Source organism: Rhea americana, unplaced genomic scaffold (assembly GCF_003343005.1).
Source record: "Rhea americana isolate MKP2758 unplaced genomic scaffold, rheAme1 scaffold_568, whole genome shotgun sequence".
NCBI classification, from domain to species: Eukaryota; Metazoa; Chordata; class Aves; order Rheiformes; family Rheidae; genus Rhea; species Rhea americana.
In genome coordinates this window covers 4,719-32,048 of record NW_028186721.1, presented here as the reverse complement: position 1 = coordinate 32,048, position 27,330 = coordinate 4,719, and the positions used below count along the sequence as shown (strand labels likewise).

The following is a 27,330-nucleotide window of genomic DNA, read 5'->3' as shown; positions in this document are numbered from 1 at the left end:
AGAGGAGACTTAAAATAACAGATAASGGGATAAAGCAAGATTTAATTGCACCTGTTCTTTGCTTGCATCTTTTAAATACTGAAATACCGTTTTCCCCCCTCCTTTACTACTTTAGCATTATTTTTTTACATTAAACCTGCAAGGCATAGTTTCTGCCTGCCTGTAGTACTTGTTTTTCCTCAAACAGACCCGTGTCCCCAGAGTGTCATCCCAGAGTCAAAAAAAAAAAAAAAAAAAAGGCAGGGGAGAAAACAGGCATACTCTCATCCCTTCTGATTAATAGTATCCTCATGAAGGAATTGAGTCTGCCTTCCCCACAACAGCCAGCAATAAACAGGGAGCTGGAAGAGAAGAATACCACTCTATTTATATRCATACTAGAACCTATGTCACACAAGCCCAGGAGCGCTCATCAGGCACTTTAACCTCCTCAGAGCTCTCACCCTGGGGGATGGCAGTTTTGGAGTTTTTTTTTGTTGTTGTTTGTTTGTTTTTTCATTTTTTTTAATCCCTACTAGAACCTGCTCATCTTACCAGCAAGCAGCGCCACACCAATGACAAGCCTCTGGCAAAACTAATACTCTAACAGAAGAGAGAAACTCAGCCAGGTTTGATCTCCCCTCACTGCTCAGGGTCCAGCTGGTCCAGAACCACAAAAGGTCTCAGGTCAGATTTCAGTGTCTCAACCCTGGAGAAAGTAAAACAGCCTCAGAACAAACAAATTCTACAGACATTTCTTCCTACTTTGTGGATCATTTGCTAGTAGAACTTCAAAATAAATGCCAAGAGGAAAAAGTGTGAATATTCAGATTTAATAGTGTAAGAAATATACAGGACTTTTTTTGATATACAGAAGTACCATCGTGGGTAATAGCAGGGCTAGAAGACACCACAAACACCAGAAGTGTTTCCCTGCTCTGCAGTGGGACAGGTCCCACTCTAGAGTGGTCTATGGCCCGTTCACAGCACGTGCGGCAGAGTAGAAGCTCCAGAGGAAGTCCACCCCTCTGTCCCAAAGAGCGCATGCCTCTGAACATAATTCATGTCTTCTGTAGGACTTAAAACTCCGAGCTMTCAGAGTGTTTCCTCAGTGTTCAAAGGTACTTGTTCGTTCATAAATCCACAGGAAGCAAGGCTGAAAGCAATGCACAGTGGCAGAGGGCAGTGTGTTGCAGCACCCGACCACAGCCTTAGTCAGGCACTCCTAAGGAACATCCTTTACGCCTCAGCAAAAAAGGGAAGCCCTCCGTGCTGCTGAGAAATCACTCCGAATCTCGATTGATGTGATGATCCTGCAGATASTCTGACACATGATCTTCCCCATTCTTCTTAAAGTGGCATCACAAGACTGAAGGGTTCAAATTAAGTTAGTGCACAACTGGGGAGTAATTTGCTCAGATCCTGCCAATGTGCACCAGACTGGAGTGCTGCAAGGTCAACCAACGGTCAGACACAGCTCTAGCCCTAAAAATAACCAGCCTCACTCTTTTCCTCTGCACAGGGCTGAACACAGCTCAGTGCTACCAGCAACAAGCCRGCTTATTTCTCCTATCTTCCCCCCGCTGCCCCCTCACCATTGCCAGGAGAGATGTGAGGAGGCTGGGAAGCTTTCACAAGATGCTGATGTAGTAGATCTAGCTGTGGGCTATGATTTAAAAGCAACTCAACTATCCCGGAAATTCATGTGACATTTCTGCTCTAACCTCCTGGCATGGCAAAAATCAGGACAAGCTGCCAGAAACACCCATGACTGCCTGAACTGAGTCAGCTCAGTCCAGTCCTGCAAACTCTTCTACCGAAAAATTCCTCATTTCCTGTAAGTTACTCAGCTAACAAGACCAAGGCAGAGAGACATAGCTGGCTTTTGCTACAGTGCTGCCAAGTGTGATCATTTCTGCACGTACTTTTCTTTTACGCTACTGGCTTAAACTTCACCCTTTTTCAAAGAAATTCTGAACTTTCYCCTGTGAAAGGACAGCGTAAGCACATAGACACACACTTATCTAGGAAAATACTTTTCAAAAAATCTGCCAAGAATGCTGCAGTTTCCCTCTAAAACAGTCCCAGCATACTTCAGGCAAAAGTTTTCCCACATGGCTAAGTGACACCTCTGCATCCTGTCTTGTTTGCGAGCACTGTCCCGAGGCTTGCTTGGGCCCCTTCCTCCCCGGCAGGGCAGTCTCTCCCCAAAGAGGAGCACAGATCCTCTTCGGGACCTGCCAAAGGACCAGTGAGGCCAAGCCTGGAGAAGGCAGCTCTCTAGCGAGGCGGCAGGGCTGGGGCTGCGCAGGATCCCCTCTCTGACCTGTGCATGCCTGCCAGGAGAGGGAGGGGACCCGGGGTACAAACAGCCCCTTGGAACACGGAAACAGGAAACAACAGGAAACGGAGACTTTCCATGACAGCAGCACATCCTGACAGCACACAGCAAGTCTAGGTTCTTCCCGCAGGAACTCACCCAGTTCGGTGCTTGTTTTACTCTGCGCTGCCATGCTGCATGTGATGCCTGGTAAAAGGAACACGAGCACGCATGAGATCCGATGTGAAGCCTGCAGTCCCCAGAACTCCCTCAAGCCCTTAGAGAACGTGCCTCTGGAAGGGATCATAGCACAAGCGCAGGGAACCAGGCTGGACATACGCAGTCCCTCCCTGTGCAGCGTTTCTGCCTTGGGCTAGTTGCAGTGCGGGCATCCAGAAATAAGAGAAGACCTGGCTCTTTGAGGGAGCCTGAATTTACCTGATTGCCTCCATCTCCGTTTTCATCTGTTTCCTCCTCTTCTGATTGATGGGGTAGAGGGAAAAGATGATTATAGCAACAAGCAGCAGACTTATTGGGACTGGGGCCATGAGCAGCTGTAGGGCAAGGATGACAGAGGGGTTGTGTGTGCAGTCTCCAGCACGGTAACCTGCAAAACTAGAGGAACACAGATGAAAGACACTGCTGTCAGCCTAGGGAMCTCCACTGGAGAACACTGGCAGGCTTTTAGTCATGAAGAATGGTCACACTTTCCCCAGCCCCACGGAGCCATTGCCAAAAGGCAAGCTGGCACTTCTGTGGGTCTCCTCTAGAGGCTGGAATCAAAGGCCCAACTTCATAGAAATCACATTCCCTCCTGCTCCTCTTGCTCTCAGTAGATGTTGGAAAGACAAATTTGAATATACCTGCAACCCATTACAGCATCTCTCATCAGACAACCCAGAAAGGAGCAGTAAAAAAGATCTATGCAAGGCTGGCAAAATAGGGAGGACAGCATTTGGGGCTTACTGTAAACTCAGTGTCGATATCCCCACGGCAAGACCACCTGCAAACTTGTTGAAGATGACATAAAATGAGTAGAAGAGAGCCTCCAGGTTCAGGCAGTTGGGGTTCCTCAGCCTGAAATCATCCACTGCATCCGGCAGCATGGACCTGGGGACAGACAGCCCCRCAGAGGCATTCATGAAACCCACTCCAGCACTGAGCAAACTCAGCTGCAACTACTCCCAGGCCTCTTCAACCAGTAGAAAGAGGTGGAAACCACTTGCAGAACTCCACTCTGGAGACTGTTTAGCATGTCCTTTGCCTTAGGCAGTCAGGACAGAATGTTTCACAGACAGCATGTAGCAGCTACTTTGAGAAAGGCAGAAAAAAAACCCAGTATTTTGCACAGCATCCCACTGCTGAAGGGAGTCTTGAATGCAGACTGAATTATGCTCCAGCAAGACCATCACTCACCAGGATCACATCCACATCTCTTCCCAGCCCCATGTCCCTGTGCATCCCAATAGCTGTTGCAGTGAAGCCCTGGCCTGGCCTGATGTTTTCCCCGTGACTTTCCCCTCCTCGCTACCTAACAACCATCTTTGAGATGCCTCCACTCACCACGGTAACAGATAGAGCACAGCCATGCTGCAGCCTGCCATGATCATCAGGAAGATGAAGGCCAGGAAATTGTGCCTCACCTGGGTGATCCCTATGAGGGCTGGGATGATCAGCTGGGGTAGAGAAGAGAAAGAAGAGCATATGAGCCCTTTCTGCTGCTCACGGACATCTTACACTGGCCTGGTGTACCAAAGGCCGGGCTCCTCCTCCCCACACATTCATAGACAATAGCTAAAACCTCACATCTCCTGCCCAGCCTCCCTGCATCACCCTGCTCAGAGGGGCAAGGCCAGAGGACACCCCACCACCACCAGTACACGGACCCTGGATGTTATGTTCTGGGGCTCTAGGAAAGGTCTGAACAGCTGATTCGTGGCACAAGGGCTGCTTCCTTCCCCTGTGCAGTGTAGCCTGAAGACCCTGGACAGAGGGCAACAAGATACTGGAATCAAAGTCTTCCTCGTGGTAAAGAAAGGCCTGTTATAGAGGGCAATGGGGCTGAATGGTTAAACTAGAAAGCTGCGTTTGCTATGGGTGCCCCAAATGTCTGTGAGGAAGGCAAACTCGAGGCAGATCTGCAAAGGAATTTGAGTACCTAATGCTCCAAAGCCAAATGGGACTTTCTTGCTGACTTGCATAGCCAGGCAGCAGCTCAAGTGTGTTTGATGAGGAGGCTCGTTCCCAGCGTGGTACCCTGGCCCTTACTTCCCTCCCCACACAGAGCTGGCTGGCAGAACTCAGGTCACCTGCATTGAGCATGCAAGATCCTGGAGCAGGAAAGAGGCTGCTGGGAGTGCACATGAGATCAGTGCATTAGGACAGCATCTAACCACGCACTGCTCACAAGACCCAGCAGCCATGGAGTCCAAGAGCATAAGCCAGGTTGGGCAATATTGCAAACATCCTCACTCATCCGCCATCTCACGGACAGGCCCTTAGCCTCCCCAAACATTACTGCAAAGCTCTGCAAAGCTGTGGTCACTGATATGAGCAGTGGCCAGACAAATTGAAATGCAGAACTGTAATCAGCTCCCACCCTATTCCTGTTCACCTATAGCATGGAAGACACTGCTCAGGGCCACCTGCCTCCGAGCTGGCTGGCTAGGAGAAATAAAACGCCTGCATGGCTGGTCATGCTGTTTAGCAGCCAGCTCTTCCCCTTARACAGCATGAGTAGCTGGGAGCAGGACACTGCCCACAGGGCTTCTTAGTTTGTAGCCAAGACCAAGGGCAAACTTACCACCAGGCCTAAGGACACGGCTGTTTTCTTCCCAAATTTCCCCAAAAGCCATTGCCAGAATGGAATGGAGAGGGAAGCTGTGACCTGAGGAGAGAACCAGAGAGGACTCTCAGCAAGGCCTTCCAGTTTCCGCCAGTATCTGCCTGGGTGACATCTTTGCTGATAGGAAGAAGCAGCAGTGCTGACTCCACAAAATCCAGTGCCCCAAGTGTGGCCTGAGCTGTCACGATCCTGTAGGGCTGTGGCAATCCAGGCATCTGCCAAAGCAGGCAGGGACAGAATGTCTCTCTTGGGCTCTCTTACCAACATGATAAGCACCAAATGCTGGAACTTCCCGGCCAGACCTGCAGCATGAGTGCAGAAGACAGCGAAGATCCCCTGTGCAATCTAGGAAGGGAACATGGAGACATTCATGGCTGGGGTCCCRCATTCACTGTGTATCACTAGAGAAGCTGCCTGGAGCATCTCATCTCCCAAGCTCTCCTCCTGCTGAGGCAGGTCTCACACCTGGAAGGCCAGGGATGCAAAGAGGAAGCCACACAGCAGCTGGGTGTAGGGCTTGTGTTCCATGATCATCCTCAGGCAGCTACTGAAGGGCAGCTCAACCTTCCCCAGGGGGCTGAGGGGCCCTGAGAAGAGAGACAGAAAGGTCTGCACTGGAACTGCCAGAACAAACAAGATTAGGGTGGGAGGTACAGGGGGATAGTGCTGTTATGCTTCAGGTGCAGCTCAGCTGAGCGAGTCTGATGTCTCAGTGCAGAAACAGCCATTTTACCTCTTTGCACTGCACACTCAGGCTGGCCACTCTATCAGGCTAAGTGTTTGCAAGACTCACTCAGCACAGCAGAGTGATAAGCTGCAAACCTTGCCACAGACTACCATCTCCTAGCAGGAGCTCTCAGACAGCYCAGACCTTCCGTTCTCATGAAGGTMTCTCCAGTCCTCTGTTGGAGCAAGATGCTGCCAGCAAAAACTGAGGAGGCTGCAAAGCTGACAGCTATTCCCAGAGAGCCAGGAAGGCGGGAGCCTTGGTATCCAAGCAGGTGCTGTGTCTCTGTGCCTCACACTGAAAGTCATCCAGTCTGCAGGGGCCTAGCTCCCTCTGCCTCATGCCCCCCCTACAAGCCCATCCTCACCATCCACCACCACTTGGCGCCATCCAAACTGCATTAAAATGGACCTTACCAGGCTGTTCCCTTACTCCAAAGATGAGAATCAGACAGGACAGGCAATAGATTGAGCCCAGAACCAGGGATGCAAATGCATAGGCCCTACGCTGGCAGACAACAGAGAGTGCAAAATCACAATGCAGGTACCACACACACAGCTAGGAGCACGGCCAGCAGCGCTGGCCCCCGAGCTTCGGGGACAAGCAGAAAGCAGATGGGCCAGCCCTTACCGTGTTCTCCAGTGAGTCTGTGAGGCTGGAGGAGCTGGTGTTGGRCAGGGTCCCATTCAACACGTAACAGCTGTTCATCATATGGACATGGTAACTGCCCACAATCTGCCCCTGAATTCCTGATCCAAGGAGTGTGCTGAACACCTCCATTCCCATTCCTGCCAGGACAGCCATGAGCGAGACTTTAGTCCCACTTTCCGGCTACAGAGAGACATCCCTCAGTAAGGGTAAGAGACYGGTTTTGGGTATGTGATTGGAGGCACCAACATCTAAGAGCTGCCCTAGAAGATGAGACCTGCTATTTCTACCTGCTTTGATTCTTCTCCTCTGGCTCCAGCAGCAAACACTCTAGTGTTTGGAGCGAATAAGACTGCTTATTCGCAGGCCCCTAGGGAGCATCTACATTTAACAAATGCTTCTGCAGGTGAATTCTTTCCAGAAGCTGCCACTGGTCTCATATTCCTGGCTCACTCCACCCAGCCTCCTCTTTCACTGCAATGACATATGGACCCCAAGCAGATTTGTTTATGCTTTCTTTGGGTGAGATTGAGTGTGCAACTTTAGCCTGGCCAAAGCCAGAGGAACTTATCCCTGTCTCCTCCAAGGAGGGTCTTGTAGGAATGCAGGCAGCCCTGGAGCTGTAGGGGCACAATCACTTACTGTAGGCGGTGGCTAAATCACGATCTCTCTGGGTTCCTCCCAGGAACATTGTCAGGGAAGAGTACGGCACATGGTAGCACTGGGGAAGAGCACAGTTCAAACACACCTCTGACTACTGCTTCTTTGCTTTGCCTGTTATGACCCCCTCATTCCCAAACACAGAAGATAGTGCTGCCTTCCATAACACCCCTGCACCCAGACAGCTTTTTGACATCTTCTTCTGTGGTTTGCTTTTTTCTCACAAACCAGTGCTGGAGAAGTTCACATCACCACTTACAGGCAGCCCACCCAAATCCCAGCATTAAAATGCACTGTTTCATCTCCCCATCCCCTGCTGGCATGGTCTGCAGCAGGGAGAGCTTGCATCCTGCTCCCTCCTCCCAGCTGGAGCTCCCAGCTCCAGGCCCCTGGGACTCCTCAGCTGACCGCGTTCTGGTTTCTTGTGGGAGATGATGTGTAGTACAGTCAGCCCTGGACACCATGTTCCTTACAGTCATGCAAGTCTGGAATAAGCTGTACATGAACAGGTACCACAGGAACTTCAAGGAGACRGGGGTGGTATCTGGGAGGGTGAACCACATCATGCAGTAGAAAAGCACTCCAAACGGTGTGGAGCATGCAATCCTGGAGAGGAAGCAGAGCTGGTCAGATATGATCCTCAGATAAGGAGGTCAGATTTCTCAGTGCAGAACCTGAGCAACACAGCACAGCTCCTTCCCCTGACCTCCAAACCACAGCTCGGCTACTGCAAGGGCAAGGTCTGCAAGAGGAAGATTTGCTCAAGTGAGTGCCTGGAGGTGGRGATTAAACACAAATGTTGAGATAAAAATGAATGTCTAAATTGCCCCAAATTACTTATTCTCTTATTTAAATACTTAAGGTCCAAGCCCTGCAGCAGAGCCTTGTGGGCAGCAATAACCCTCTAAGTACAAGATTTGCCCATGGTTAGAGGCTGCTGAAGAGGTCCTGACACAACTGACTGCCAAACTCTGCATGAGCCACCAGGCCAGCAGTCAGGGAGCACCAAACCCCACAGCCCCAGAAATGTAAGACTCAGGGAAACAACAAGTGTACGAGTTTGAAATACTCTCCTCCTCTTTCATTACCATGACATATGGACCCCACTGCAAGCTACATAACGAGGCATCCCAACTGTCTCCTTGTGCTAACACTGAAGGAATTTGAGCCCAACACAGACCCTCCTGAGGCTGCAGCCTGGACACTCACCACGGGACTAGCTTGCCATATTTTCTCCTTGGGCTCTTGCTGACTAGGAAGCCAATGGCAGGGTCAGTAACTGCATCCCAAGCTCTTCCAAGGAAGAGGATCAGAGAGGCATGGAACGGCTCCAGCTATGTGTGGGGAAACGGAAATCACAGCTCAAAAGGGAAAGAAGTCCTGGCAAAAAGCTATGAGCAGTCAGTACGATGCAGTTGCTCTAGCCAATATTTCAGCTGCATCCCYTGGGGACCACTCTAAGCCTTGAAATGACCTGGAAACATCTACTGTATTCCCACCAGCAATCCGGTTGTTCCAGTTTTAGTGCCTAATTCTGATGAGCATTTCTGAGGGTTTTGGCCACCCATCACATTCCACTCTTGCTCCCGTCTGCCTAGTTCATGCTAAGCCCTTTTGCAGATTAACCCCATCTCACATGCCCACTCACCTGCACAACATCCAGAAGGAAAATTTGGAGGAAAAACCCAAGCGCRTTTCCTGTCATCTGGTAGGGAATGCCCCCAGCAGCATAGCAAACCTTTCTGCAGAGCGGCAGTCCTGAATTCTCCTGGAACTGAGACACCAAGGAACAAGCTGTTCTGAGAACAGATACAAACCCCTGGCTGACAGTTAACCTCCAGCCTTTGCTTATGTTACCTGCAGGGTTCTGTGAGACCAGTTTAAACCCTGAACCATGTCTTTCCCCTGCCAAGACACATATACCTTTCCTTTGGCTGGACATGAGTCCACCCAGTTCCCACGAGCAAGATGGACGAGGCAGTTGGGGTGCCACGGGGTGCTCCCCCTTCTGCTGGTAAACTCGATGGATTGGTGTGACATGAACCTAGCATGCTAGCATGTAACCTGCCCTGAGGCCCGCAGCCTGGCTGGTGAGGTCCTGCTCTGCAGAATTTTGTATCCTTCATAAGCCTTCAGGTCATCTTTGAAGAACTGCTCCTAGGAACTAGGCACGCTTACAGCATCTCTCCTCACTCCAACCCACCAGCACACATTCAGTCCTTGACCACCCACAGCTCAAAGGCAAATGCTGTTCAGGGGGCTTCTGCCTTGTCTCCTCATCTCTGGCAAGTGCTCATTATCAGGGACACATCTCTTGTGTTTCACCGTGATTTTCCTTGGAGGTATGTTTGCATGAGGTCACAGGCCACTAACATAAATKAGATACTCATCTAATTCCAAACCCAGAGCTATCTGCTGAGCTGTTCTAATGTGTTTCTCCTCTGTTTTTGAGCCATGGTTCTGTAGTTCATGTTTTCAGTATTAAAAAGCACAAAGTGTATCAAGCTTAAAGTGACTGTAAYGAGGGCAGTCCAAGCATAGACAGACTGCAAAGGCCTGAATCCAAGGGATTTCTGCAGAGCAACAGAGGAACAAGGAATGCTTCAGTGCACAGGGAAAGGGCTGATGGCAAAGTCTCTGTTTTATCTGAATATGGTTAGTTTAGTAAATACTCTATCAAGCCTCAAACATCTAGCAAGTTCCCAGAGGCAACCTACAGGATTGACATGCTCCCAGCCCCAAAATGAACTCGCTMTCTAGCATGATACACTTCTGCATCATCCAAGAGCAAGAATATACAGTAAAATGCAGGATTAGACTACACAGAAAACAGATGGCCAGTCAAGGCTATGATTTTCATTGGCATTTGGCTGAACAGGGTGCATTGACTTGGCCTGATAGCTAGCTCTCCAGTGAGCAGACCATCATTAGAGGCCATTCAGTTGCAATAGGAAGAGCATTGGTGGAGCTGCAGTGCAGAACTAGACACTTGGAGACCAAAGTTCACCTCCCATCTCACCACAGGCTGGCTTGGTTAATGTACTGGGACTAAGCTACTCAAAAAGGGACTTGGATTCCTGGCTTACACCATGTTTCTGCTTTGTCAAGTCACTGAGCAGCTCCACTGTAGCCCAGAGAGCTGCAGGCAGGTTGCTGTCCTGCACCCAAAAATACACAACCCTTTCCAAAAACATGTTGCAAGGCTCTTCCACTCATGCAGTGCAAATAGCCCTTCCAAGTGGCAGGTCTGGTCCAGACTTGGCTATAAAAGGCTTCAGGCTCCTACAGCAGAAGTGTTGCAGAAGAGCAGAGTGGCAAGATACAACTATTTGGTGCAGAGGTAGTTGTGCAAGAGGTTGAGCAAACTGCAGGATCCCATCAAGAGACAGGAGAGTAGAGAAATCAAGTTAAGGACTGCTTCACTGCCACTTTCACTGCCATACGGTGAAAGGGCAACGTGCAGGTTCCCCAGCCTGTCGGGGCTAAAGACACGGGCCGTGCTGCTACCATCACTCGAGCTGACAGCCATCTTTGAGGGAAGACAGACCTTCCCTGTAACGGCACCAGGAAGCAGCCTCCAAAGTCCCAGATAGCTGCCTTCCAAAAGGCACCAAGTGCCTTTCCATCACGCAGTGGTTAGCGATCACTCCTCCACAACACACGCTGCAGAGAAAGCACGGACGCCGCTGCGCCCACCCGGCTGAAGAGCCCGGGATCGGGGGCAGTCCCGCCCTGTAAACGCGGGGGAGAAGAGCACCTGCATTCCCCTCGCTAGGTAACTCCAGCAGGCTGCATGTTTCTCTCAGCCTGTGGTCTCACTTTCCTTCCTGCCTTTTACCGCACAGTGCGGCAGGTCCCTTGTATTTCAAGGCACAGATCAACCTTGTCCCGCAGGGCTGGCTGAAGCATTAGGTTTGCACCACCACTGTGAAGCACTTACTCATGCAACATATTGTTTCCACAGCAGCTCTGCTTCTAAAATTACAAAGACATTTCTCTAGACTGTAGGGTTTTGTGGCAGCTTTTGTTCCCTTCATGTTCTCAGCAGGCAGGACAGAGCTCTGCACGGCTCTGCCCATTTCACTTGCAAGTCAACAACAACAACAAAAATGCAGAGCCTTCCTTTAAACAAAGTGTTCTCAAGCTTGAGTCATGAACACTTAGAAACACCCCCACAGCCTGTGGCTGTTCGATCCGGCAGGCTCTGCGTGGGTGTGCGCACTCGCCAGGGTTAGCGGGCACGTGTGAAAGGCATTTTTGCGCGTGAGAAAGAAGCACCCTTGGACACTRATCTTACCTTGCCGTGGACCGCTCTCCTCTGTGGGAGAGCTCCCTCTTGGGTTAATCTGGGCAGCTCAGCATCGCCTTGGCCACCTGGAAGCGTCCTTGCAGACAGCATCCTTCACTGACACGTGGCAGGGAAGCAGAGGCTTCCTGGCCCAGAAGAAGCGCGGTTCAAAGAGAGCACCGCAGGCACTGATCGGAGCTGGAGTGAGATTTGACAAGAGAAGTAAGATGCAACGTCTCCAAGGCCCCAGGGAGAGCTGACAGAGGAGAAGTGACCAGCCCCGAGGGAGGAGCCAGGCCAGATCCTGCCCACACAGGCAGGAAACCTGGCGGGGCTCAGCACGCTGCCTGCACCCAGGGCAGTTGCTCCAAGGTTTTCTGCAGCTAAGTGGAGCAACCCAGGGCTCTTCAAATGCCAAACTGGGTCCAGTGCTTTATCCCCCTCCCAGGGCTGCTGCCACACTGGGATCCTAGGGGTACGGAGGAGAACACGTTCACCCGAGCTCTAAACTACCCCAGGAGCACTCCTGAGCCAAGCCGGGACTTGTGTCTCGGTAGCACAGCCACGAACTGCACAGAACAAAAGTGCAAAGCCCAGAGAGGGCCACGGCGGCAGCCGGAGCAGCCGGGGAGAGGGCAGCAGGGCCGGGGAGATGTCCGCCCTGGCTCACCTCCGGCAGAGGCCCTTCCTCCACAAGGCACTTCGGGAACACCAGGTGCCCAGCCCTGGCACCTTGTTGGGGGCTGCGCAAAACGCCGTCCCTTCGCTTTGCCCTCTCCTTAGCGGGCTCAGGAGGCTGGCGCTGACCTGGCCGTGGCACTTAGGATAGGAAACAGGCAGATACATTTTCCCTTTTGCTATTAGGCAAGATCAGTAATTATCAGCTTCTTCTGGCCTGTGGACTCCTGAGAGCTCTCTCGTGGTAATGCAAAGCCCACACGCCATGTTTTAGCCTTGTGACAAGAAACTTGCTTTTCTTAGTCACCTTTCACAGACCCTTTATAGCCCATAGATCCCAGCAGTCTTGGGATCACAAATCAAAAATTACTCCCACATTAACAGCAGTAGGAGCTCAGTTACTCACTGCTGGCAGTGTGGGAATGGTGCAGTTCCCGAGGTAGTGGTACACACCACACGCAGCCAGGCACAGCTAAAAGCACTCGGCAAGCAAATGCAGACGGAGAAATYGGCTTCCGCAGGCAGAATCACACAGCGAAAGGCTGGCAGAAAAGGGATGTCACGGCCACTCTTCCCGCTAACCGTTCGTTTTTACGTGGCCTCTAATCACTCGGCTGTTCTCAGACAAGCCTCTCTAGTCGTACCAAACACGGTCTCCAAGTCTGACCTGACACAGAGCAGCACTGCTGAAAACAGCAGCCTCTCCGTGCTCTTCTCCCAGCTTACCAGCAGCTCCCGGGAGCATCAAATCTGCATTACTGTCTCTGCACCACCACCTGCAAAGCTGATCACAACATTGTTAAAAATGTGTTATCTTCAGCTCAGTCTTGCTCAGCAGGGGTTAATCTAAAAAAAAAAAATTTTTTCACAGGCTGAGTCAGAACTTATTTAATAAGCCACAGTGCAACTGAGTCAGTGGCATCTCTTTTCACTGCTATTTTACTGACATCTCAGATAACAAATATCATTCATGCTGGACCACAGCCAGTGCATTAGGAGCCGAATTGCTGTCTCCCTCCAGCATATTGAAGCATATATTTCTGTAAGAAAGCAAAATACATCTCTACCTACCCAAGGGGAAAGGAGAACTCAGAAGAAAACAAAAAACCTGATTTTTAATTTTTATATGCTATTTTGTACTGACTCACTGCATGTAACTACAATGTTTGGACAGACACATGGTACTTTTTGAAACAGTACTCAGCACTTAATCCTCTGCAGCTTTGGCACTCATTTACTCTCCAGGTGCAGATAGCTGCATTTTCTGCACATGTAGCAGAGAGCTAACAGATGACCAAGAGATACCTCCCAGGGCAGCTGTGCCTATTGCTGCCTGGCTAGTTCAGGGCAATTCCCTTCAACAGAGGAAAGCTTTATTTTTACTCTGCTCAGATTCTCCTAAAACCTTTGGTCATGTTTCTCAGTGCCTTATGCAAACCGCGTTACCCACCAGGTCTAGACAGGATGTCAYGACTGCCAGCGCAGCACGGGGAACTTGCAAGCTGCCTCTGCATGACAGCGTGGCTCAGCTTCGTGCCAGAGATGGATTTCAGTGCAGAGCACCRCTCTCACCCAGCTGCTTGCCATTAATATACACTGGACTACTGTCACAGGCAACGAACTTTCTAATAACGCCTCATGCCCGAGTCTGAAATCTAACCAAAGCAAGTCATCATACGCTGCACGCACCAAGGGTCCCAGAGCCAAGGGACGTTGCCTTTTCCTTCTCTGCGCTGACCTTTCTCTGTTGGTTGCTTARAAGTAGGTTTTGAGCAGGAAAAGAAGTCACAGTAATGCTGCAGCTACACCCATTTTTCTGTTGCACAAATACTCAGCAAAAGGGCCTGCAAAGCCAAAGCGCTGCAGTTTAAGAAACAAGGTCATGCTGGAAATTACTCACTGCCAAAAAAAGTCCCTTCCCCAGGATCTAGTGCACTCTCAGTGGAGAGCGAGATCTTATCTCTCAAGGCAGCCCTRGGTCCAGGAATGCATGATTCAACCAATTCCAATCCAAGCTGCACTAATTAAACAGCTTTTCTCAGSGTACTATGGCCTGAAGAGGGGACATTCACGCAAGGGAGCCCCACTGAGGAAAACGTCTAAAACCCACAGAGCAGAATTTTTTGGCACCAAACCCATTTGGATACGTTCTACTAGCAAGTCCCCTGAAGGGTTACTGCTCCTCGACTGCTCTAGGCATGGCCAGCAGCTCCCATTCTCCCCTTACCACAGTTGCCTTCTCTTGGCAGAACAGGACTATGCTAGCTATYGTGACAGATGAGGAGGGGGAGGAAGGGCAGTTGCTGCTGTAGCCCCCGTAGCCAATAAAGAGTTAAATCTAATGGAGAGTAATGAAATGTACCTGAGTAAATAAGAGCATCTGGAATCTATTCAGGAACTCACAGCACTGGGACAGACAGGTTCAGTGCAGACATGACAGAACAGCAAATCAGATAAACATTTAGGAATGTAGCAAGTAAGTCAGAAAATGATAAATTAGTGAATCTGGAGGTGCTTGACACAGGAACTGTTCAGCTGCCAGAGATATAGGCCTATTGCATAATCAGTAGTACACAACTGGCTGCAGAAGTGTTTAACTGGAAAATATGGGATTCATTCAGAAAAACTTCTACTAATAAGTATTTAGAAAGGATTTCTATTCCTATTTCTGTTTAAGCATGCATGATTCCTGCTGACAGCTACACTGATTACCTGGCCAGCAACTGCAGTAAGCAGCTACCTTGGTCTAGATGCAGTGTACATTTGCTTACTTGTCCGATCAGTATTGCAGAAGGAGCCTGGTTAGCACTTTGGAAGCAGCAACTACATATATAAGTCCATAAGCAGCTTTTGGAGAAACACATCCCAGCTCCCAGASTTGTTACGCCTGCTGTGTACGTTATGGTACAGCATATGCGTTATTTACCAGAGCAAGAACAGGACTTGCAGCTGGTTCGTCAGCAAAAGTCAACTAACTTTAAGCTTTTCTTCTTCCTCAAGTAAACTGAAACCATCTAAAACAAACCAAAAAGCTGGTAGGGAGATCATACCTCATCAATAAGGACTGTAGATGAGAAGATGCAGCTCTATATGATTCAGCAAATGAGCCCGTACAGTGGTTAATTCCCTTCCCACCAAGCAGAGAACTGGTGCACCCATTTGTCACCACTGTGCCGGGAGGACAAGTACAGGAGTGCACGGTTCTGAGAAGCCTGGTTCGAGCCGCCACGTGTGAGAGGAACTGAAAGGCTTTTCGTTCATCGGGGTGCTGCTTGGTCGCCAGGAAACTGCACCTGGCAACACGCACTGCTGAGAACCGAGGGCTCCTGCCTCCCAGCTTTGCCTCGAATGACTCCGTCAGCTTTCCTTGGATGATGCCAAGTGTTTATGATAAAAGCACCAATGGAAAACCACAACCTGGTAAGAAAAACAACTTTGTTGTTTTAATTAATCTGTCATTTTAAACTACCAGTCTCCATCTGTAAACATTCTGGTTCACCAACAGAAACAAGACCATTTAGAAACTGTAAGGGGGTAGCACCGTCTTGCTTTCAGACTACAGCAGTTCTTCGTACAGGGCTACACAGAGAAACAAACTCCGAAACAGATGCCAGTCCTTGTCCGAGGCTTCAGCGTAGGTACCGTAGGTCCTCCCTTCACAGGGAGGGAGGCTCTGAAGAAGACCATAAGCATCTTGTGTTACGTGGCTATGACACCCATCCCTCAAGCTGGCTTTCCTCTGTAACTACAGAGTCAAGAGAGACATTGACTCAAGGTCCTTTACCTTGATAAGAAGGGACAAAGRGTCTGTGAAGCAGAGCTGCTTTTGAAATAAAACCGAGTAACTCACTGAACTTCAGAAAAGCATCCCAGGAGCAGACTGACATCAGTCATTTAGTCATTTCTGACTAAATACATCAGGGAAGCCGAAGACCCACCCAAGAATAAGCCACAGCACCAAGGTCACTTTCTAGTTCTTGAACAATTTATTGTCATCCAGTGCTAAGAAGCAATGGCCAAGTCAAATATGACTGATTATAACAAAAGACAACAAAAMCCACCATGTTATTTTATAAACAATAAAAAAAAGAATTAGGCCAAAATTAACAGTCATCCTGTCCTAGTTGCAGGTGTGCTCACTGAGATTACTTGCTCTCTGCTTCTTGTCACAGCTTCATCTGCCAGCTGAGCTAGCTGTGCTCTGTGCCAGAACAAGGCAACCAGCTAGCTGATCTCTGCTGTTAACCTTGTTTGACCCAAATGGAGCAGGATGCACGCACATATGCAGGGGTGTTACGTGAGCAGCTCCGGTGGCAACTCCGGTGGCAAACAGGAGGAGGAAGGACAAGCAGCTGAAGGTATAGCTGTGCCTGGAAAGGGATGTACCTGTACCAGGATCACTGAAAAACTATTTGACCAAAGCTACTGGAAGAGCAGGACCCCTGAGGCAGACMGACCCCTCACACTGCAGGAGATACTGAACCAGGAAACAACCAACAGCAAAAGCAGCATTACAGAGGGGAGGAAAAGTTCACAGGAAAYGGTACAAACCAACCTTTTTGAGGAAACGCTATCAGAAAACACAGGAGCTAAATTTTAGCAAGGAGAACACACAAAAAGGAAGAGGAGGAAACAATGAACTATGTATGAGTGAAAGAAAGCTGAAGCAGCCCTSCAACTGGCAGTTTGGGAGAAGGAAAACTGCTGAAGTACAATATTCAAAGAAAAACACTCACATGCAGTGAAAGACATCAGCCACAGACAAAACAGCACAATAGTAAAACTTCGAGCTGCATCTTGGCATGCAGAAATTAAAAACGAGTTTTTGCTTGAGACCTCAAGCACTGCCATAACACAAGAGGGTATGAAAGAACAGAAAGACGGGCAGAATACCACTGTAAGAGAATGATCAAAAAAGAAAAATCCCAAAGAAAGACAGTTTCCCAGGCACAGGAGGAGGAAAGGGCACTTCTCTGTAGGCTGAACAGAGTGTACATGTCAGTTTTAGAAGAGCCCAATCTCATACTATGACTGCTAGAACACAGAAAATGATAAAAAAAAGGGGGGGGGGAGATCTTAACTATAGAGAAAGCCAAATAAACTCACTAACAACAATTACAAACTATAGGAGAGTCAGAAATGCACATTTACCTTCTTGCCAGGGCAAGTTAGAAAGAAACATCCAGGAGCTGCACAAGCGAGGCTGCTCATAGCCTTTATAGAAGCAGTGTGTCTCGTTCCAGCTCTTCCTTTTGTGCGTTCTAGTGCATTTATTTTTCCCAATTAGTAAGCCTAGGTGGGTTTTTTGCTTTACAGCTTATTTTGTATGAAAGGAGACAAACTTAATACAGCAGATTCCATGTGTATTAATTTCAGTTGGCACTACAGGCTCTTTTGTCAGCTTTGGAAGAAGATATGCCTATCTTGGTTACTGATACCACTTCAGTGCTTCACTCAGATAAACTTTAGATAGCTTGGCGGCAGGACGGAGCTGATCCTGCTCACCAGGAGATAAGGACTTCTCATTACTTACAAAAACAAAAAACAAGGGAAGAATCAGAGGAAGAAGGAACCAGCAGCAGCATCCCAGCCAGCTCGGAAAGGCACATGAGCACAAGGTGCAGCTCCCTGCAGACAGCTCGGAGCTTGCAGCAAACTTCCCAGCAGGAACCTCCCTGCGAAGAGCGGCTTCTCTGCAGCACTGCCACCCTCCGGCTTAGGGGGTAAAATTCACTTTTCATGGCAGAGAAACAACTTCAGAAGGACTCCTGGTCCTGAGCTACCGCCTTTCCATCCCACTCCYAAGGAGCTATCTGATAGAAAACCTGGCTGTGAAACTTCCCATCAGAGAGCAGCGTCTGTGCAACAAAATCCTCAATGGGGCTGTTGCCTGCTTAGCAGCCAATTCCCATTTAATGTGGGGGCACCGATGCAGCCAGCTCATCCAGCCAAAGATCACAAATGCCAACTAGACACCTCCTCGATCCTCTGATACCACCAACTAACCAAGGCAAAAACAAGAGACAAACGATTTCTTGTCCRTTAGATACACTTTCTTTCTGGCTCTAGGGCCACATCCTGTCCAGCACTCTGGAAGATGTTCTCCCAGGCCCCCAAAATGGCATGTGAGGAGAGCAAAGTCAGGAAACAAGGATGCAAAACCTCCTCTAATGAGCAAACTTAAAATAAGCGTCCTCCCACACAGCAGTTGTGACTATTCTTAGCTTTGAGGGAAATTCCTTTTCTGGATTCTCTGTGTACTGGTTCACAGAGACAACTAAGCGGTCACAACGTAGAACGTCAAATGATACAGGCAAACCCCAAGTTCACCCATCAGAACAAATCTTTAAAAATGCTGCCAAGATTTTTAATCTCATTTAGCTGAAGACAGTTTATCTTTCGGAAGCCTGCAAGCACCGCACCCCAAAGCGGTAACAGTAGACATTGAGATACATATCACCCAAAATAYAATAGATGGCAGCCACTATTAGAAATGGTCAAACGCCATGTTCCTATTTCGCCCGTTTTTAATGATTGTTTTCACAATTTACAAATTCGCTGTTATGCACATTATATATCCAGTTAGCAATGAAAAATGTGAGTTAATTCAACTCTCTGTAGAGAAACTGCTATAAAAAATGCCCTAACTTAGGTCCAGTATCTACTCCTGCACTTTTGCATTAATACATCCAGCCAAGCGAGTTCCTCATGCTGAACCTGTCCAACCTGCTGGTCCTCCCCCAGACTACACCTATCTAGTTTGTTCTCTGCTCATACCAAGGCGAGGATCTGAAAGCTCCAGAGCACTGAGGGGGGTAAACTTAGTCACCTTACAGCCCTGGGTCCTGTAACACAGGAAACATGGTGCATGCTCTAACACTTTGCATAGCCACAATCCAGCTTCTTTCAAAGAGGCATTTGCTGGTCTTAGCGCAGCTCCTACTTAGCTGAAGTCTGGAACCTTAGAGTTCAGCACAGCTCGGAAGTTTCGCTCCGGAGCCCAGGGCTAGAACAGCAAGCACGCCGCGGGTCAGCGCAAAGTGCCGCGGCACAACGCTAGGTGGCAACTAGCACGCGCTACACCATGCCGGAACCAAGCCAGTGCCGACAGTCCCTCATGCCTAGGAGCAATGAATTCACCCACAGGATTATGTTCAAAGAAATGGAGACCTGAGCTCAAAACAGGAACAGTGGAACAGACCAAAGCTGGGAAATTCCAGGTGTCCAGCTATGCTGGTACTCAGCAGAGGAGAGGAAATAAGTCAATGGGTACTACAACCTTGAGTTTTTAAACCTGAGCTGTTCCCAACATCTTGGTAGTTCATCTTCTAAAATAAAACCTTTACCTTTCCAGTAAGATACACTGCTTGCCTTTTAATCACTTCTCACTGATTCAGCTTTGTGCCTTCTTGGAGAGAACAAGTCAACAGCAAGTTGTATTTCTCAAAGAAAAGCAATACAGCAAGTTAAAACTGCAAACAGTCCATCTGGACTACTGGAGAAAGTGCAGAGAGAGTAGGTGGATACTGCAATGAAGCCCATACAAGTTCTGCAGAGGGAAGGAGAGTCAAAACTTTCTCTCCAGAAAAGGCTAGCAAGACACATCCAAGCTCTCCCCACACTCTAAAAAACAGCTGTTTCACAAAGATTTCCCCCACAATGCCCTTACGACAGTGTCATTATTAGTATGGCAATCAGATCACCCGTTCTGGTGTAGTCTATACTTAATGTGCAAAAATAAAGAGTATTTTGTAGCAGTCCTTGGAGAAGAGGGAAAAGTAATAGATTGGTATAAGCAGTTAGTTAGCATGGACAGAAATGGCTCCCTGGGAGTTCCCTTCATCTTTACCTTCCTCCCCTCTAAAGGGTGCAGTAATGTAATCCACAAAGGTAGCTACATTCCCATGGGAGAATGTGGCACAATAGGCTGCAGCTCCTTTCAAAACTGGTTCATTTTATTTATTTTAAAGTCCACTGATCATCACAAAAAAAAAAAAAAACACATGGGAAATGCAACTAAAGAGAAAAAAGTCCAACCAAGACCTAAGAACCCAGCGCTATGAGTAGATGTGAGCCTGTGCTGCACGGCACAGGTGCACGCACAGGACGAGACGGCACATGCGCACTGCAGGCAGGCGTGTGGCGAGAGATGAGTTCCKTTATATTAACCGCTGAACAATGACAGCGTTGAGCAGGTTGGCTTCCTTCAGGGTTTGGTTCTCATCAGTCAGCTCTTTATTTGGGAAGGTGGTCATGAGGATGAAACTGGTGGCAGCCATTGCTGGCCGGGCATCTACTATGAAGAGCCGGATGTCACGGATCCTGTCCAAAGGGATCAAACACAAGGGTGACATTGTTGTTTCACACCATGCAGAAGTCCATGGCAACAGCCTAAATTCACCCTTCCCAGAGCATGCAATCCTACAGTTGCTGCACTTGCCTCCCAACTAACAGCAGAGGCCACAGCCAGACAAATCTACAGTTTCAGCTGCTCCTCCATGGGCTCCTGTTCAGTGAAATAACGCAGGCTGCTTTATTAGTTTAAGAATTTCCAACTTAATTTTTTTCAACTAAATATTCCTTTCACTCTCCAACAGCAACATTGGATCTATTTCCTGCACCTGAGCCTGGAAGAATGTTTTTGTAACTTTGTAGCATGCTTTATTCTCCTATAAGAACTGGAGCATGCTCAGGCTCTCTAAGATCAGCTAGATGAGAAGAACTTCAGGACAGAAGTCTAACGAAGCAATGGATTATACAGCCAGCTTTGCTCAGCCAAGGGAACTGAACTATTTTAAACTGTGCTCCAATCAGCTCAGGGAATAGCCCAGTAGAAAAGATTCAGTTGAAAGTCATAACAACTGAACCAAGCTCCTAATTACCTGACAGCTTCTTTTTCTATAGTTGACATTAAAAAAAGCTACGCTAATAATAWTGAACCTCTCAGATACAGTTACCACCAACTATGATCCATCACTGTCTGGAAAGCAAATTCTATCCTTTGAACAGTTAAKGACTGCCTTAAAACCCCACAATAAGTTTATTCCTATTCACCTATACAGAAGGATCCCCAGAGCTCCCTTTAGCAGGCTAGCCAGGATTTTAACATCTGCTCCAGCTGTGCACAGTTCGCAGTGTCATTCAGGCCTTCCCAGTTAGTAACCTGTGTTTCCTGCTGCCTTTGTACCTGTGATTGTGGTTAAATTTCTGGACCAGTCGCCCGCCGTCAGCGAGCCGGATTTGAATGTTGGTGATGGGCTCCGACTCATCAATACTGATGGCAGAACTGGCTTTGGCTTCATTCTCTGCCTGCTGGGCTGGTGAACTGGTGCCCATCACCTGGGGGACAGTGCTGAGAACAGAAAGACACAAGGAGAGCTGTTATAAACCAACTGAATCACCAGGCTGCAAGATGCCAGGAGTCACGCATACAAACTTATTGCCTACTGGGCCTGGCTACGAGGGTTCCTAGGCAAGAGACACCAATGCAAAATGGAAAGGTCCAAGAATAAGATTTCAGGAACCAGCTAGTAAGCTCACAGGTAAGTAGGCACCTGTCCATAAACTTCAATTCTACCATCTCCCATTAGAGTACCTCATCATGGGTCTTCATACACCAATAGGAACAGGGTCTTATGACTATGAAAAACTGCTTCTACATTACCTAATACGATGGTTTCAAACCAGAGATCTGCCTCTTGCCACTAAAAGGCTGAGCCATCCCACAGTATACAACAGTGAGCCCCATTTCCTCTCTCGGAGGAACACCTCACATACCACACACACTAAGCATCTTCTCCTCAGAAAGGTGAATCAATCATCCCACTAAAACTCTCAAGCGATTTTCACAGATCACTGACACACCAGTCCTCCTCACCTGCCCAGCTTCTGTCCTTCTCCAGTAAAGGCTCTGAAGACACTTTTAGGTTTCACATAATCCTCATCACGGTGATCCTCCATATCCAAGTTCACTTGACCACCCCGTGCTAACCTGCGCAGCTCTGCTGGGACCTCCCTGCAAAGACAGAGGGTATTCTAAGAAGTCTGCCTGAAGAAGRAACAAGTCTGGATAGTGAAGAAGTGCCATCCACAGAATCTGGTGCAAACACAGACCCCTCTGGACTTTCAGGAATCACAGGATATTCTTGCTTAATTAACAAGGTAGACACGTACCTCCCCAGAAACAAATTAAAGGCTACTTTTCCCATGCTCTAGCTTAGAGMTAGAGCATGCCTTTCTGTGATGCATCAGAAATTGTCCCCCCAAATTTGACAGTCCGTTTGCTCATTTTGAATGCTCAAGGCCCCACACAAACCAAGGCTGCTTCCCCATTCATCTAAAATAAATATCCACATTTTCCCCCCAGCAGTTTCAATATTAAGAGCTCAGCCCTCTTAAGAAAGAGCAAGTGAAACATGCTACTGGTTCARTGCTCCTGGTTTCACAAACACCTGCGTTTCACCATGCAGTCAATTCTTTCTCTCCCCTCTTACCCTCTACGGATATCGTCAAGAAACTGGGCATTGGATGGATCTTGGTAGCTCCTCAGTTCTCCACTGTCCAGACTGAACCCACTCTTCCACAGCTTCAGTACAACATGCACCTGCAATTGCCCCCACCCCCAAAAAAAAAAAATCAGCTCCACTGAAACATCTTAGTAAGAACAATAACCAGAAGCAAAGTGAAAAGCTGATGACCAACAGAGGGGTTTCAAGCTGCAAAGTTCCAGCAAGATTCCTCTGAGCTGGTATAATCAACAGGGGAAAACAAAACAAAACAAAAAAAAACCCCAAAACACCCAGGCATTGGCTATCACATCAATTCCTAGAAGGTGACATCGCAGACAGCACCACTGTCCCCTTTTTGATAAATACAGTTGAAGAGTCAAAAGTGTATTAGGCTAGAAGCTTAAGCCAAGCTCCCACCAAGGTCAAGGTGGACATTTGCTCACAAGCCAAGCAAGAGAGCATCTTGCAGTGGTGCTCTAAGCTCCATGAGTCTTCAACAGCTGAGGACTTTTCTCAGCTTCTTTAGTCTGACTATATTGATCATGCAAATAGTGTGCAAAGAGTAAAGATTCCTGCACTCCTAAGAAGCACCCAGGTTCTTCATTAGAAATTCATCAGAAAACTATTTAAGGCCCAAGCACCTATTATTTTCTCATCAGAAATCCTACAGGAAGCAAGATGCACCCGTCAGGCTTTATAGCTCTCTGTGCTCTCAAGCTTTGCAGCTATAATACAGAAATCCCTCGGGTGACACTTACAAAACAGAACAGCCAGAGATACTCACATCCTGAGCAGAGTTCTGTCTCCTCTCTCCTGCCACATATGCAGACTCCTCCTCTGGAGTAGCCCCAAGCCGATACCCTCCTCCTGCAAAAGGCTGCGAGAGAGAGGCAGGCAAAGAGTTTATAGAACATACACCCAAGGAACCCTTTCCCCAATACCACTCTGAATAAGTGGCAATTTCATGTATTATCCCACAAATACAGTGACCAGCTTGAACAAGYTGACACAGCGAAGTGGCTTTTCTTGCCACTGTGACACATAAGCTAGAGCTGCACTAAGAGGAACCGAGACACAGCTGTTTTAAGAAAATTCAAGGGCTCAGAAGCACTACAGAGCCATCATAGTGGCAAYGATGAGCAGATTCTGTCAGCAGAGAAAAACTGAAACAGGGAAAGGAAGAAAGAACTCATTGCTCCTCACTTTAGGCTTGCTAGTCTCGCCACTGCTCTTGGCTGTCCGGTCCACCGCCACTGCTCCATGTTCCTTTGCTCCTTTGAATAGATCTTCCACCAGCTCATTGGGACTCTTCTTCCTTGGAGGGCCAACGATCTGCTGTCCACTTCTCTCGGAGCCTCCAGCATAAAACCTAGACAGAAAGTGCACATCTTCTGGCTAAGACTGCAGTTCCTTCACATGGACTTGTGCTTCTCCAGGAGATGCATGTGAGAGGACCCAGCAGATTTATACCAGGACTTGGTTGTTCATTTTTGTAAAGCTTAATGAAACAGCTTAGATGCACAAATATCAGCTATTACTAGTGTATCTTCTACTGCAGCCACTTATAGTAGGTGGCAATTACAGAATTTTGGGAAACAGTCCCAACAGTGCATGAATTTGTAAAGTTATCCACTGATCAATAATCATGAAGTAATCCCAGACCTTCAACTCCCTCAGGTTGAGCAAGAGAGAGAGTCTAGACTGACAGAGCTCAGTTTCAAATTCTAGCACCAGCTGCATTGCTAACTCCTAACATGAATTTCAGCAGGTCTGACTTGTCTGATACCTTTTTTAGCTCTTCTCTGAGATGAAAGAATATAGGCCACATCCAAACAGTATTTTGAAGGAAGACACACATTCATTCTACACTTAAAGATCACCACGCACAGGACTGAACTGAAAGCAATAAATCCACAGCCAACACAGCGCAATTAAACCCAGTCTTTTTTCAGGAGCACTTCATACTTTCCAGCTGGCTTGTAACACAAGCAAGCTCACATCTCATTGCAGGAGACCATGCAGCCCACCTATCTCAGCCACCTTAAGGTGCATCAGCTTCATTCAATTTACCTTGTATGTTAACCTTGAGTGTATTTAACTACTTGCAGCTGATACTGTAGAAAACTTCCCCACTAGTATTCCTTAGAGGGAAAGACCCTGTTGAAAAGGGACCTACATTTTTCCTTTCCATCTCCTTAGCCATTACATTCCCCTTAAACCGCACTTCAAAGGAAAACAAACAAGCAAAAAGAACAATCAATCCCTCTAATGTTCCCACACTTGTGTTCTCTACAGAGAGAAATGTTACTCATAACCTTTTTCCAAATCTAGGGCTTCCACATGCTACCTCAGATTTTCCCCTCTCTCAAGGCAGTTCAGTGATGAACACTGGTGTTCATACAGAAGTGCTGACCACATGCTTGCACACAGACTTTGCACTGACCAACTTTTCTGTGTCAAATCTGAGATTTCAAGGACAGGAGTTTCATATCCACTTACACTGTCTTTTTTTTAAAAAAAAATGTATACAAGTGGCAAACCATTGCATGAGGACAGAGGCAAAACCACAAGCCTAAGTCTTTAACTGAAAACTTACCGCTGTCCCTCTTCCTCTTCCTCATCATCCTCCTGTGCATGAACAAGGTCTCTGAACGATGTTACCCGATGGTCACTGCAAATCAGAGTCAAAGCACATCAGCCTCAGGACACATTTCAACYGCATAAAAAAAAGCTCCTGAACATACATAACATGCTAGTTTGTCTCTTTTCTACTTTCAGGGTCCAATTCCTTTTTCTATGAAATCATAGGTCAGCACTGGGGTAACTGAGCTCCTGAGACATCTGTTCCAATTATATCAATAAAAAAGAATAGCAGATGCACTGGAGGAGACTCAGAAGGTGGTTGCAAGTACAGCAAAAGCAGTAAATCCTCAGTCATCTTCTGTTAACATACTAAATTTTGTTCCCTTTTTCAGAGAACAGCCATTATCGAATCCACACAAACTCAGGTCACCCTTCCAGGCCCCAAGCAAGTCCAGCCCCTACTTCCTTTCACTCTTGTTATTTCTGCTGAGGCTGTTACCTGCGATCTAAACTGAGATGAAGGGTATTTCTGCAATATGGAATTTATTCAACTGAGACCACTTTTCCACACAGATCCTTCGCTATACAGTCAGTAAGCCTCTTCTCCATACTCTTTCCTCTTTAAAATGGGATAGTACTTCCTGACTGCACAGGGATTTGTTAAGGCCAAATCAACTTCTTGTAAAATGCTAGACCCTGATCAGATAAGGCATCATACAGAATTACAAGATATTTTTCCTGGGGAGATCTAATCTGCTTAAATGAAAGGGCTGCCTATAAAAACTAAGACAGTTACCTATTGATTGTCTTCTAGCCTCAAAACACAAATCAAGTTTTTCCTGAGCAATGAGACAAGTTATCCTAACTGATCGTTAGATGAGTTGTGCAACAACATCAGAGTCCAAGATGTATAAATGCTGACGTTTCCACAATTTCTCAAGAGTCATATAAGGTGAAGCAGATCAAAATGCAAAGATGTCTACTCTAATAAATATCATACATCAATACTTTAGATTTAGCATGTACTTTTAAATAAGTAATTTCCACTTGCAGGTTTACAAACTCTTGACAAGCAGATCAACAGGACAAGAGGCAATGGGCAGAAATTGAAGCACAGGAAGTTCTGCCTGAGCGTGAGGGGGAATTTCTTCATCGTGAGAGTGACGGAGCACTGGACCAGGTTGCCCAGAGAGGTTGTGGAGTCTCCTTCTCTGGAGATATCCAAGGCCCACCTGGATGCAACCCTGTCTAACATGCTCTAGGTGACCCTGCTTGAGCAGGGTGGTTGGACCAGATGATCTCCAGAGGTCCCTTCCAACCTTACTGATTCTAGGATGCTCTCACCGCACCTGGGCGCAGTGCCTCTGGATATAGAGCTGGGTGTYGGCTGGGGAAGAGTCAGGATGTCGTCATCACCTCCGTCCTCATAGAAACTGGCAAGGGCAATCTGAAAAGAGACACCACAGCGTCTTTTCAGGGTGAGAGCAAGCACCCCCACAAAAAATAAAAAAAAACCCAAGCAAACAGTGATGATATATCTAAAGTTTTTACCACATTAGAACTCCTGAACCACACCAACACAAAAGATATTTTACATGATTTCTCCTTCCCTACAGAAGCCCTAGCAAAGCCAAGCTCCTAATGCCAGTTTTTAGTGCTTGGCTTTTTTAYGCAGGACATTTACCAGAATAGTTAYTCCTGAATGACCTCCCTGAACAGAGACCCTTATACCACATCATTTTTGCAGGGGTTACACTAAAATTCATATTCTGAAACAGCTGCGTCTGTGACACCCAAGGGTAGCAGCCAGTAATTAATTAGGCAAGCCCAGAATACTTGAGTAGGGRAAGACACCAGGTGCCTGACAGCTCACCTGATTTGGGGGCATTCTGACCRCTGCTACGATCAACAGCGATCTCACCCCCCACACACACCCCACCGGCTTTTAGGGAAAAAACAATGTAAATCCGGCAAACTCCGAATTCCGTGTCTGGCACCGAGAACTGAACCGTTTCCGGATCGATGCGATAAACAGGGCAGGTTATAGCCCAAATCACCACGGCTGCAGCTGGCCCCGACGCTCGCAGCCCAGCG

General features: G+C 47.8%; 2 protein-coding genes across 2 annotated transcripts; both read right to left on the bottom strand.

The window, feature by feature from the left end:
* Nucleotides 1-1,941: 1,941 nt before the first annotated feature.
* Nucleotides 1,942-11,705, bottom strand: LOC146587775 (sodium-dependent lysophosphatidylcholine symporter 1-like). The gene is made up of 15 exons (XM_085319010.1): nucleotides 11,477-11,705; nucleotides 8,828-8,953; nucleotides 8,389-8,513; nucleotides 7,653-7,785; nucleotides 7,162-7,240; nucleotides 6,502-6,659; nucleotides 6,288-6,378; nucleotides 5,610-5,731; nucleotides 5,406-5,489; nucleotides 5,103-5,186; nucleotides 3,863-3,975; nucleotides 3,266-3,409; nucleotides 2,738-2,914; nucleotides 2,459-2,592; nucleotides 1,942-1,964 (listed from the first exon to the last, which is right to left on the bottom strand). Exons 1-15 carry the CDS (start codon nucleotides 11,576-11,578, stop codon nucleotides 1,942-1,944), a joined length of 1,695 nt encoding a protein of 564 aa, XP_085175136.1. The 5' UTR covers nucleotides 11,579-11,705.
* Nucleotides 11,706-20,079: 8,374 nt separating this feature from the next.
* On the bottom strand, nucleotides 20,080-27,124 carry NSFL1C (NSFL1 cofactor). Its single transcript, XM_085319015.1, has 9 exons — nucleotides 27,110-27,124; nucleotides 26,586-26,683; nucleotides 25,250-25,324; nucleotides 23,857-24,022; nucleotides 23,438-23,530; nucleotides 22,639-22,748; nucleotides 22,023-22,160; nucleotides 21,333-21,497; nucleotides 20,080-20,467 (listed from the first exon to the last, which is right to left on the bottom strand). The coding sequence occupies exons 1-9, from the start codon at nucleotides 27,122-27,124 to the stop codon at nucleotides 20,305-20,307; spliced, it is 1,023 nt and encodes a 340-aa protein (XP_085175141.1). The 3' UTR covers nucleotides 20,080-20,304.
* Nucleotides 27,125-27,330: the final 206 nt, after the last annotated feature.